At 36.7% G+C, this 12,898-nt stretch overlaps 1 protein-coding gene across 1 annotated transcript in view; it reads left to right on the forward strand.

Annotated features, from left to right (window-relative positions):
* lpp (LIM domain containing preferred translocation partner in lipoma) overlaps positions 1-12,898 on the forward strand; it is a gene marked incomplete in the record, with an annotated part of 191,134 nt that overhangs the window by 49,801 nt on the left and 128,435 nt on the right. The window contains 1 exon segment of the mRNA XM_024279088.2: positions 6,288-6,472. Coding sequence (XP_024134856.1) covers positions 6,292-6,472 — 181 coding nt within the window.

Raw genomic sequence — 12,898 nt, forward strand, 5'->3', positions numbered from 1 at the left:
TAGCCTTTTGCTCCAAACATTTCCAGACCTATAATGACCACTTGAACTCTGAGCTCTTCCCTGTTTTCAAACAGTGGAAGGAGCGGAGCGAGCACTTGTTTGTTTAATGTCGCATTAACCTGCTCAGCCATTCAACCGGGCCTCTAAAGCAGAGAGAGTTCAATGCTGGGAAGCCTTGGCAGCAACCCCTTGCAGATGGGAACTTTTAATTTTTAAAGCGTTTTCATCCGCATGGCTGATCCTCCGCAAGTTGCGTCACGAACCGTGAGTGCGAATCCCAGTCGCCTGCCACCCCTCTGTTCGCTATGAAAGAGTCTGCCAGCCAAAGTGCGCCTCCATCTTCGTTCCTGCAGTGTCTTTCTGAAGTGATGTTTTGATTGTTGCTTAGTGAGCCAAAAACTGTGCAGTTTAAGTCTTTTCCACTCATGGGACGAGGCCTCGGTTGGAGTAAAGCAGCATAATTACCCTTTAGATCACAGTTTATTATTCCCTCTAAATATTAAAATATCGACCAAAGTATTTATTCATTTTTTTTAACAGTCAGTTCAGTTTTCAGAAAGCAATTATTAAAAGTGTAAGGAAAGAAAATCATTTTTTGTTTTTTTTAAGTTGAGAATTCATAAGTTTTTCTTTTTTTTTCTTGTATTGTGATTTACTTTTGTTTTAAAAAAATTTTTTTTGTAAGAAAAAAAAAAGAAAATGACCCATTTTGCTTTTCCTTGTTCCTTTGAAAAGTTTTCATGTATTGCCTCTTAATTGTTTTTTGTTGACTCACTGTTGGTTTTCTGTTTCTATTTATCCATCAGTGACTTTATTACTGATTACTTTTTCTTAACCCAGCCACTTATATTTTCTGCAAAAGACGTATTAAAAATAATTCTTTTTAGCTTTGTTAAAATGGGTAATTTAATGTTCTATTGAAAATAAGGTCAGAGCTTTTCACAGAGAGTATCACATTTAGCTTTAGGTAACGTGTAATACAGGGACACTGACAAAACCTAAATAAGTAAAAGCTCTTCTAAAATAAAAAAGGAAGCTAATAATAAAATTAACTGCGTAATAATAATAGCACAATAGAGGTGCTTTAATGGATTCTTTGATGTATTTGGCTGCAGATTTGTCTTCAGTTCTCTGCTGCCTTTTTACACCTTTCTGCAATGTTTTTAAATAAAAAATAAATAAAAAAAAAGAGCAAGTTGAGCACAAATATTGATGTTATTCTAAATGGTGGTGAGACAGCCCGTTTGATTAAATACAAAAATCGGAGAATACATTACATATGTTGAAAAAAAAAAGTTTTTATTTTTTTTACAGACAGAAAGAATACAACTTTACTCCGAACAGACATGAATGTCTTTTCACTTACATAGATGGCTTTGTTGAACTAATGATCATTACTGTTATGCTAAATTACTAATGTAGTAACTCGTTGGGATTTTTTTCCCCCACAAGTGCAGCATTTTTGTTTTTCTTGATTAAATTGTCTATTTATGCTGGGATGTTCACAGGTCAGTGGTGAGGGTCATGTAGGAGAAGTGGACCGCTACAGATCATGGCGTTAAAAGTGAAATCTGTTCACTTCATCAGTTTGTGTGTGTGTCTGTGTGTCGTTGACAGTCTTTGATCAGTCCCTCTGTTTTACCCCGGCAGAAACCCAACAGTAATGTCCCATTTTATCCACCGATGATGACAGGGAGAAGTATCTTCCCTGAGCAAAGGCTAGTTTAGGCTCATCTTAGATTCTCAGCACTTCAGCGGAGCTTTACAGCAGAGCTTCAAAGACTGAGTCGAAAGATAAAAGCAGTAGGAGTCAGTCAGGAGTCAGACAGGAGCGTTTTAAAGGATGCGCTTGTGAACACTGTCGTTTTGATGAAGTTTTCAACATTCAGTTTTTCAAACACACAGGTATTTTTGCTAGAAAGCTGATTTTTACCCCCAAAATGTCTAAAGGCTGCCAGTTATGCTTAAATTCCGAACTGATAGTGGTTCTGTTTGGATGGTTCAGTTTGATTTATGGATATTAAAGCGGCAGCAGTTCTTCAATGACATCTGTAAAAGTGCAGAGGGACTAATGGGAGCTGGGAGCCGGGCTTTAGTGCCCTTTTAAAACAAACTATTAAACGAGGTGTGTCAGCCTTCTGGGTCATCTTTACCTCCTCAGAAAACAAGAGGAACCTTCTTTTCACGACTCTGACAGTAAACCAAAACCAGGTTGTTCAATTGCTCCTCCTCCAAACAGTGTTTTCTCTCCGTCTTTGCTGGTTTAACATTCAGGACTCAAACAAGAGACAAGTGCCAGTTATAGCTATCAGGTACATACTCAATTAAGATGAGTCTTGGAAAAGCTTTTGAACGGATTAAAAACTGATATGCTTTTGTTTGATCGCCTGATCCTGCTGTGGAAACAGATTCTACAGATGCCACCTCCCTCTTGTCCAAGCGACTTTAGATTAAATACATGTATTTTAGTTCTTTATGGCACTAAAAGTATGACTATTTAATGTTAAATGCTGTTTATTATAAAAGGTTCAGATTGCATCACTCAGAGAAAAAAAAAAAAAAAACGCTCTTTTCTGATATCAATGGGTGAAATTTCTTTGTATAGCGTTGTAGGATGCTATTAGTCGGTTAAAATGTTTTGCAACTGTTAATAACAAAAAAGAAAATCCCTCAAAGCACAAAAGCAACATTAGCAACAACAGCCTAAGCAGAGGAAGAAGAAATGCATAAAAAACAAGAAACCAATAAATAAAGTAAATACCAGGTCAGGGAGATCATCCAACAGTATTCATGACATCCTTTTTTTATTGATAGAAGCTCTTTAAAAGTAAAGGAAGAAAACATACAATAGCGTTCTTTGTCATTTTTGCAAATGACTGGATTTAGTCTTCCGTTAAATGTCCGTAAAAAACTAAAACTGACCAAATTAAAGCTAGCTTTTTTATCAGCTTAACTGGCAACTTAAGCTTGTTGCTCCTGTCGTGTAATGACCACCTAAAGTCCAACGTCTATAAAAAAATGCACTGAAGTTTGAGAAAGCGCATGTTTCAAAAATTACTGTTATTTGTGTTTCATTAGACTTTGTGCAGAAATTGTCCTTTAAGCTTGTTTATTTTAATTAGACAAAAAAAGAACCAAGAAAAGCTTTTCGAATGTGTTGTGGCCGTGCAGCTCTTGTTTTACCCACATGGTTTGTTCACTCTCAGAAGCGCAATGTGAAAGCAAAGCAAACCAAATGAGGTGTGACATTTCTAAGATTCCCCATTCTAATGAACTGAGACCCGTGGAGTGTCCTGTTCTGAATACATCTTGAAGGTTTTCTGGACTTTTTTCAACAATTAGTTGTCATTGGTTAAGCCGGTTGTTGAATGCATCCGATCCACACTCCTCTGTTTGTACGAGGTCTCTACAGAACCTGCTTTCAAAAACCTTTTTTTTTTTTTTTGTATTTTGTAATTTCCCCTGTAGACATGCTGTGAATCAAGCACTTTGATGAAATTTGATTGCTTGTCTGTGTGTCAATAGTCATGTACCACAAAACAGAAACCACAATAAATTGCAGATATAATTATTTTGTTTGACAGTTGTTTTTATGTTTCTGTTGTGTAAAAGCATGATCAGCAGCACAAAACTGTCTTGTAAAGAACAGATAAAAACATGTAAGAAAGAAAAAGGTTGCAAAGATTTTAGTTTATAGCATAGTTACATAAACCCATTGTGGTCGTTTTGTTTCACTCAATGAAAACAAGAAACACTTTTAGAAAGGTCTTAGACCTCAACAAAGAATTGTTGTAATTTGTGTTTCTCTTTTTTACAGAAACAGTAGGAACTAATGGCCTAAATTAACAAATCAGTAAAAATTCAAAGGAATTTTAAATGTATAGGGTTGTTTTGTAATTAAAAATGCGTCTTAAATACATTTAGACTACTTTAAAAAGCACACTTTTGTAGAACAGTTTCTCATTTTGGTGAATTTTTATGTTTATTTTTTATAAATCGCAATTACGGATTTTTGGGGAAATCCTTGAATTTTCTCAAAAGTATATGAACTCTGGTTGATCTTACTGACCAGGCAATAATTTTCTGTGGTACACAACACAAATCTCTAAAAACGTGTCGGACACACTTTGGTAATGGCTTGATGGATTGTTGGAGCATTATGGGTATTTCAGTCAGGAGCCTGGGACATTGAAACGTACTGAGCTTCAGTAGTAACCTGAAAAAATGAGAGTATTTTTTTTTTTTTTTATTTCATGCCACACGTATATTAATTCACTGGACAAAACAAGGTGTTGATGTCACCCATTGAAAATGAAATTCTGCCAACCCTCACAAAATCAGGCCAAAGCCGTCATCCTGGCTTCCTGATCGTCTGCCGCCATTTTGAAACCCATCAACAGTGATTGGTCCAAGTTGGTCTGAGTCAGGTTTTTAGAGGAACTACTGCTGCCAATCATGAGTGAGCTTGTTCGAAGTCGACACCCCTTCCACTGAAAGTGGCTCGGGAGAAGCTGTCAATCAAACATGCTTTTACCGAGGCTTCTGATTGGTCAGTTTATAACTTGGATAACTTGCGATGAAGAAAACATATCTTTAAAAAAATTAGAATTGAAAAGATGATGTTAAGAAGAAAATTTCAGAACAAGAATGATTATTCTGATAAATAGAATGATTGAGAAATAATTCTTTATTTCTTAGTAGAAGTCTGTGGGATTTTGACCCTCTTGGAATCAGCAGCTACCTCCTATTTGGAACACAAGAGGGGAGGGGTTGATATGTCCAGTGATTATTACCATCAATGGTAACAACTGAACAATACTATTGTCAATAAAGTGGACTTGTATGTTGTGTTAAAATCTCTGAAAATTCTGTTTATTGCAAATAAAAGAGGCAAACATGAAGAACAACATAATTTGTTAGAAGAACTTCCCATCAACTCCTCTGACCAATCATCTGCTGCCACTTGACCCCTCTTGGCATTCTGGGTAGTGCATTCCATCTTTTTCCTTTTCTCTCTATGCTTTAGTACAAGCAGAAGAAGTGATCGCACACTGAGGTTCATCGGGTTTTAACCAGTTGAAGCTGAATCTTTAGTATGAGGTCATGACAGGTTAATGTAGAGTCCTCAAAGTCACTCCCCACAGTGAATTAAATGAGTCAATCAGAGTTACTGACGCAAACTTTTTTCTTTCATTCTTATACACGCATTAACCCATCACCCCCCCATCTCCAATCCATTTTTTATCCTGTTAGCCATTTGACTGTCAAGTAATGAAAGCATCTGCACTAAAAGGACAGGTAAGTGTGAGACGGCAGCAGATGAAAGAAATCAAAACTGAGAACCATTCAGGCAGCTAGAGGAGCAGGGGTCGGAGCAGACATTAAAAGATGATTGTGCGTGGGTCTTTTTTTTTTCTGTGCTCCAGAGGAAGAATGCAAAGCGTGCATCAGTCGGGGAGAAGATAATAAACAGCAGAACATAACAAACAAACAAAAAGAAGGATAGGGAAAAGTCTGCCGCATAAATAGTTGAGATATTTCAAGTGATTTCAGAATGTGATGGTGAAATACTGGATGTTTCTGTCCTCAGCTTGTGTGTTCGTTTGTCCATCCTGATGTAGTAAGGACACTTTTTTTTCTTATTTTTTTACCAAGCCATACAATTTTCTATTATATTTTACTTTTAAGAACATTTCACAGCTAAATTAAAAAAATTAGACAGATTAGAGAGTGAATTCCTACATTGTAAGTTATCTCTAACACAGAACTGATCTGGGTTTTGACAGCTAAATCAACACACATGTATATAGGAAATGGTTACATCAGAGTTGCAGAGTTTTTCAATACCTTCATCCTCTATGAAGTCTTTTTGTTTTTTAAATACTTTGTTGCTTTTGCAGTGCTTTGACTTGTGTTTGATTTGTTGATCTTGTGTAGGCATTGCGAGCAAAGCGAAGGCTCCGAGTCAGAGTTCAAAGTGGTTTCTTCCACGCTTCAATACTTCATTCGGTCAGACATATTGTTACATGTTAAGGGAGCAGTTTGTGTTACCTTGTTTTTTCGTTCCACAACGTCATTCTGCCAGTCGCTTTGGAGCTGACTCAATAGTTGAAAGGAAAGTGGGGGATAAAGGAAGAAAAAGTAATGCTTGTTGGGATCCTTTACTGGCAGAAACCTGAGGCATCCCACCTCACACGTTTGTTGTGGGTGTCAGGGAGTTTCCATCAGCCATCTCGAGCTTACAGCTGTAGGCTTCAGTTTGAATCACTCGTGTCTTTTCTCATCAGAACCATGTGGAACCCAGCAAACACCCAGTCGGGACAAGTGACTGCCAGGATGGAGACGACTCCATCTATGGGGAGTGCCAGCATCTCCGTCTCTCAGCAGCAGGTGCCCAAGAAGTTTGCCCCGGTGGTCGCACCCAAACCCAAGTTCAACCCCTACAAACAGGGTGCTCACTTCGATCCAGCAGGTAAACACAATATATTCACAGACCGGTCCAAATGGGTTGAAGTCGGTGTTTATAAATATTTTTTTAAGCTATTTTTCAAATTGAAATGCTACTTGTCTTTAAAAAATCTGAACATATCAGTAGATTTTTTTTTACAGATGACAAAGATTCAATTAAACAAAGTTGTTGATTTATAGAAGTTGTTTCTGATTTGTATAAATTCAATAAAGGCAACTTTGTAGGTTTTTTCCCCTTGAATGCCATTATAACACTCAGAACTTAATCCAGACTGGTCATCTGTCAGAGCAGAGATGTATCATATTTTGTTTTAACATGAATCCTGATTCATTCTGTATTTTTTCAACACAAAGGAACATTTTCTGTGCAGATGCCTTACTGTAGTAAGCTCTCAAATGTCCCTTTTACAAGTTTACACAAATCAGATCATTGAATCGTCATTCACTTTTAAATGTTTGTAGCTGGTTTAAACTGACATTTTTTGATGAATATTTTCCTTTTGATGTCAAAATGGATAAATACTAAAGTCCCACTCTGACAGAAACAGAATACACAAAACACAGAACAAAAAGAAAAAAACATCTACGGCCACACTATAAATCCATATTTTGAAGAAGACTCTTGGTTTTGTCTGTAAACAGCAGCTTTATTTTTCTTTAAAGTCAAAGACTTTTCTTTGGTTTCTTCAATTTTTTTTTTTATTTTAATTTTAATTTTTCAAGAGCACATAAAATATGGTACAAAATTCACTTGCTAAAAAAATTTTATTCAGCATATGAGATCAACTTTGTAAACCTAGTAAATATTTGGAGGCAAAAAGTTTTCAAAGCCAAAATGCATGTGTGAGTGATGCTCTAGCAGCGCCACATCTGTCATGGTTCATGGTTTCCTCATTTTTAACTTAGCGCTCCGAGCTGCCGCTTTAGGTCATGTGACCAAGACCGAGTCATAGGCGGATGTGGTGAACAGAATCTGTCAGTTTTCCAAAATAAAACTTCCTTCAGAATCAGAAAATAAACAAAATGGAAATCATTTAGGTTAGCGTGTGTATTTCTTTTTTTTCTTTTTTTTATTTGTGGCCCGGTGCTAAGTGACCAATGAACCGGTACTGGCAACCCCTGATCTGAATAGAAAAAGCATAACCTCCCTCTGTAATGGAAGCTGGAAGTTCAGCTGCTTTACATTTGCTCAGTTGAATGCCCTCAACCTTTAGGAGCTTTTGCACAGATGCTTAGAGAAAAGGCACAACTGAGGCCCTTCTCATTCGTTCGATGTCCGTTCACTCAGCAGCCACCGCAGCAGACTATTCCCATCCTTGTGCGCATGCTCGCATAGCGTCACACCATCGTGGGGTGTAACCCAATCGTGATTAAAGGATGTGCGGTGAAAAAAACATCACTACTTCCACAGTAACGATGACAGCAATGAAGCTGTTACTTCTTAATCGAGGGACTTGGGTCGGGATTTGTTCTGCCGAGTCTCAGCGAGACTGACAGGTAAGCCGACCTGAGGCTGCAGAGGTCTGAGCATCAACACATTCAGGATTCCCTGCTGACATATAAACAGATGCCAAACCCTAAAATCCAGTCTTTAAATCACAGTGGGGCTGTCATTGATTTTTTGTTGAAGAATCTATTGTGTGAACATAGAGCCACACAAACATTTGTGATTTTGTTTATTCTTTAGTCTTCTTTTATAAAGCTGGGCTTACTTTCCAATGAAGATTAATAGCTCTCTTGGTGGAAAACAAATAAAACATGAAAAGTATTTTTCTTTATTTAAAGTAAAGAAAGTAAAAATGAGTAAATAAAAATATCTTCTCTTCGATCGCTTTTATCTGAAGCCACTTTTGAGTTTTTTTAGGTAATAAACTACAACTTCAAGCAGTTTTTGTAAGCAGCATTTTCATGTCGCCTTTACACTATTTCGTCTTTTTTTTTTTCACAAATCAAACCTGTTCCAGTTCTGTCACCAACAGTGATGGCATATCCGAGTCAAAACAAAATATTACGGCCCCATAAATGGGCAGAAAAGGATACCATATTTTGTTAAACTGGCCTAAAAAAGTTCCAAAGTCCTAAATTTCACATGTGAAACCTTAAAGATATTTTTCTTTCTTTCCTTTAAGTTTTTACAAGATTTAAGAGTTTCAATGTGAGAAAAAAAGCAGGTGAACAGCAGAAACAACCTTGAAGTGCCCCCACTTTCATGAGGTTTTTCAATTACAGATATCTATAGTTTTGAGCCGTGCCAAAATGATTTCTGAGAGCTTCCTTCTGTGTTTTTCGAGGACTGAGAGTTGTGAGCAATGAGCAGCATCTTTGAAGCCCTCATTATTTTATTTACATTATTAAAATGAACTATAATTGAAATTCTAAATGTCAAGTTCTGCATGCGGGGGAATATGTAAATGCATCAATAGTTTCGAATAAACAGAGTGTGAATTATGTGGTTTACAGTTTGATCGGTGTTCAGGAAGCCGTGTGTTGTGCTGCTGCTGCTGCTTCTTTTTTGTGAGGTCTCCTGGGAGATGATGGTTTGTTTTTATGAAAAAGACTGCGGTGCTGTGAGACTAAAACGCTTCCTAAAAGAAAAGCAGGGCTTTAACCTTGAAGTAGAGCTTTCAGATCTAATTTACAAAAAAAACCTCTATTTTAGATTAAGCTGATCAAAAAAATATTATTACAAAAAGGAGAGTTTGCGGCATTGATAAGTACCCTTGATGACTCAAAGCTTTAAGGATAATTGTTTTTGTTTAAGAAGAAGTTGCAAAATTAGGAAACAAAGTGTATATTTTACTTTAGGATTTTAAAAAGACAATGTATGTTCGCAATTATCACATTTTCTTGTTTTTGTTTGTTTTTTAATCAGATCACTTGCAGAAAAACATCTTTTAACTACAGTAAAAAATAACAGGAAGTGACTCATGAGGTCATTTAAAATTAGAGGGAAACTAAAGCAGCACAGTCTTTTCACTGCTGCATTCAATCATTTTTTATTTTATCTAAATTGCTTGATTATATCTTAAATATTTGTGTTACTAGAGTTCAAGATGAAAACTGGCATTGAAGTGCGCTCACATGCGTCTACATTTAGGCCTTGCAGCTGGAACTTTACCTGAACGTCTACCCTTAACCACCCACCCAGAGAGAGCCCTGGGTTCCTAAAGCAGGGGAAACGGTTATGAAATTCAGCAAGTAGTGATCACAGTGGGAGGCAGAAAACCCGTCTGTCAGTGGGGTTTGCGGTTTCACTTCACACCCTTTTTTGCTCCAGATGTTTTGTGTAAAAACTGTTCTTAGACGACAGACTTTTCAGCTCTGCCTACCAACGCGAAACAGAAAGAGCAAAGTCATGAGGGAAAAGATCCTGCAGCCGGACTCTGAGTCGGTGTATTTCTGTTGTAGATGTACGTATTTTTAGATTGTGTTGAATTGTTTGACTTAAAGTCCTACTCTGACTATATAAAAATGCCACAACAATATCAAGTTTTAAAAACTACATTAAAAATAGTATAATCAATGACTACAAATCTATCTAGTATTAATAAAAAGTACTCATCCCTGAGGTATGGTGTTCATTTTGCACTGGTTAATGTTTGGAATCTTACATTTTTGTCTTATCTTTACCAATCTTCTCCTTCTGTATCCTAAATTCGGCAGAATGTTTTGTGTTTTTTTCCTTCTTTTTTTTTTAGTTAAAGTGGGCTAAATACAATACGTTTTTCTTCTTTCTGTCCCCTTTTCATTTTTTTTTCTCATCATGTTTGAATTTACAACTCAAGGTTGTATTGCATGTTTTTCATTTTATTGAATAAAAATGAAAAAAGAAAAGAAAATATATATATATATATTTTTTTTTCTATTCTATTTCTATTTTTTTTTATTTTAATTTATGATTTTTCAGTTTTTAGCCAAAATCAAAAGACCTGTTTCCTTTTTTAAGACATTAGAAATTTGACTCTTATTTGACTGTTATTTCCCTTTGTTTGCACTCTCTCCCGCTATCTTACGGCCCCTCATAACCCAAACCAAACATTACCGGTGCAATATCAGCAATGTCAGAGCTATCCAGCCGCACAGACGAGGAAAATGAAGACGTTAATAGATCTATTTGTCTTCAAGTGGAGGATTTAAAATTGGACCGGAGCAAAGAGACTTCTCAAACTTAAGCTTTTTCAAGCGCAGGCTTTATTTGCTCTTGATTCATCCTAATTTGAATAAAGAAATATTCAGAAACACAGTTTTAATCTTAAATTATTCTATATATCACGAGAAAAATACTATAAGAACATGATAAAACACCAAAAACAAGATTTTCATTTGAGTGGATCTTTAGTAGTTCAGTGAGCCATGTCGTGGTTATCTCACAAACTCACCTGGCTCCAGTCATGTTTCAGGAGTTGGCTCAGTGAGGAAATAAGTCTTTTGTCTGGCCTACAATCATACAAGCTTTCATTTGAACTTGACAAAAAATCCTAACCTAAAATCTTTACAATTACTATTTTAATAGAAAGAAAATCACAGCTGTCAATAGCAGTATTTCGATGAACACTTTTCTACTTTTGCTTTTGTAGAAATAAAGGCAAGCCTTGCATTGTAATTTGCAGTTTTATTTGAAGTGAAGTTTTTTCCGTTTGATTTTTTTTCCTTTTCAGTCTTTTTCATCTCAGAAAAGAGGAGACAGCCATGGTTGTAGATGATTTGTCATCTTACAACTTCATCATGTAATCCGGCCTCATTGTTTTTTTTTAAATTATTGTTACTCATCGCCCATCACATTAAGAGGATTAATAAAACAATGTGATTTTGATTTTGAACGTAATTTCACATAATTGTTTTTGAATGCTTCAGTGTCCAAGTGTTGATTATTGTTGAAGTTACTTTAAATGTAGCCTAGTCGTTTAACAGACTATGCATCCTACCATGTTTGGCTCTCCACTGCTGCAGAAGCATGTCTTCATTCTTCATTCAAATGCCGATTCTTCTGATCTCCAGAGTTCTGAACATGCAGAGCCATCTGCAGATATATGTACTTGTCAAAGATTAAGACGTCTTTATGATCAGATTATCTTGGTTTCTCCTCATTTTTTAATTCCTTTATGCAGAAGGTGGGGCCGTCTGATAGAAAATTGAGGATTAGCATTAAAATTAGGGACAGGGGAATTTGGCACGGCGCTCCTCTGTCCCTTTTGTCTTGCAGAGGCCAGGATGAAGTCAGGAATGAGCAGTCCGAGGTCATGTTTGTTGTGTGCGGCGAGACGCTCATGCTGGTGGTAGTGGGGGGCCACAAGGAGAAATATGGATTTTCTTTTTTTTTTATCTTTTAGGGTGAACTTGTAGCGATTAAGGCCCAGCAGGAGGGAGTCTCAGACAGTAACCCTGAACTCCAAGTTATTTGCATTCGATCAGATTGTGAGGTTTATGTTGATCTTATGTTTTACATGCACTTTAGTAAGGTCAAGCATGATTGTTTTTTTTTTATTTTTTTTATTTCAATAATGTATGTGCAGAGGGTCTCCTGCTCCACTTACAGGAATTTTGCTGCTGCATTATAACACAGAGCAGCTCCAATGCAAAGGTGAGCACTCTAAAATAAAGTGCATTAGGAATCGCGATGCAACATCCTGTAGATGTGGAGAAATTAAAATGAATTACAGCACAACATAATGCAATCCCGTGCAACAGCCCAGCAATAAAAACAAACACTCTAAAAGCAAATTAGCCTCACGTCTGTTTAAAACCAAACTGACACCAACATGTCATTGGGTGCATGCTGTCAAGCTCTGAAAAAAAACCTCATAGATATGCTCCTGCACTACTGGATTTCAGTGCAGCTGCCTGCATGGATCATATGTGCTGATAACAAGTTTGTGTCCGCTCTCTGGGACTTTGTTTTGGTGTAAATAATGCAGGAGAGCTAAGTGTTGCACACACCGTGGAGGGCAGAGGTCAGATTCCTGAGGAGGAGCAGAAAGCTCACTCTCACTTGATTCTGTTTGGGTTTCACGGCAATGCCGTCTGCAGGTTTCATGTTACCTATTTTTAGCCCTAATACGCATTTGAAATTGATTTTCTTATTGGTTCTTTTAATTAAGTCATTTTTGAACAAGTTTTATATCTTTTTTATTTATAATATTGTATTGTGCAATTAGAAAATGTAATAAAAAAGGCAAACCCACTCAGACTAAATGCTGTGTGATTATTTCATGTTCAAAGAGGGTTAATTGTGTTAAAAAAATTGCTTTTTTTTCCTCTTATAACAAACTTGTATCACAAAGTTTCAACAGACAGACCTAATTGTTTGCTCTGAGCAGTTCACAAAGTGTAGAACATGTGCATAAGCTGTTTTTATTCCTCCCTGCTTGACTGCCCAGAGGCAAACTGACTACCGGTTGTTATGTCAGAGTCCCTCATGGTTGTCACCAGG

This window comes from Oryzias melastigma, linkage group LG4, assembly GCF_002922805.2.
Source record: "Oryzias melastigma strain HK-1 linkage group LG4, ASM292280v2, whole genome shotgun sequence".
In the NCBI taxonomy this organism is placed as follows: Eukaryota; Metazoa; Chordata; class Actinopteri; order Beloniformes; family Adrianichthyidae; genus Oryzias; species Oryzias melastigma.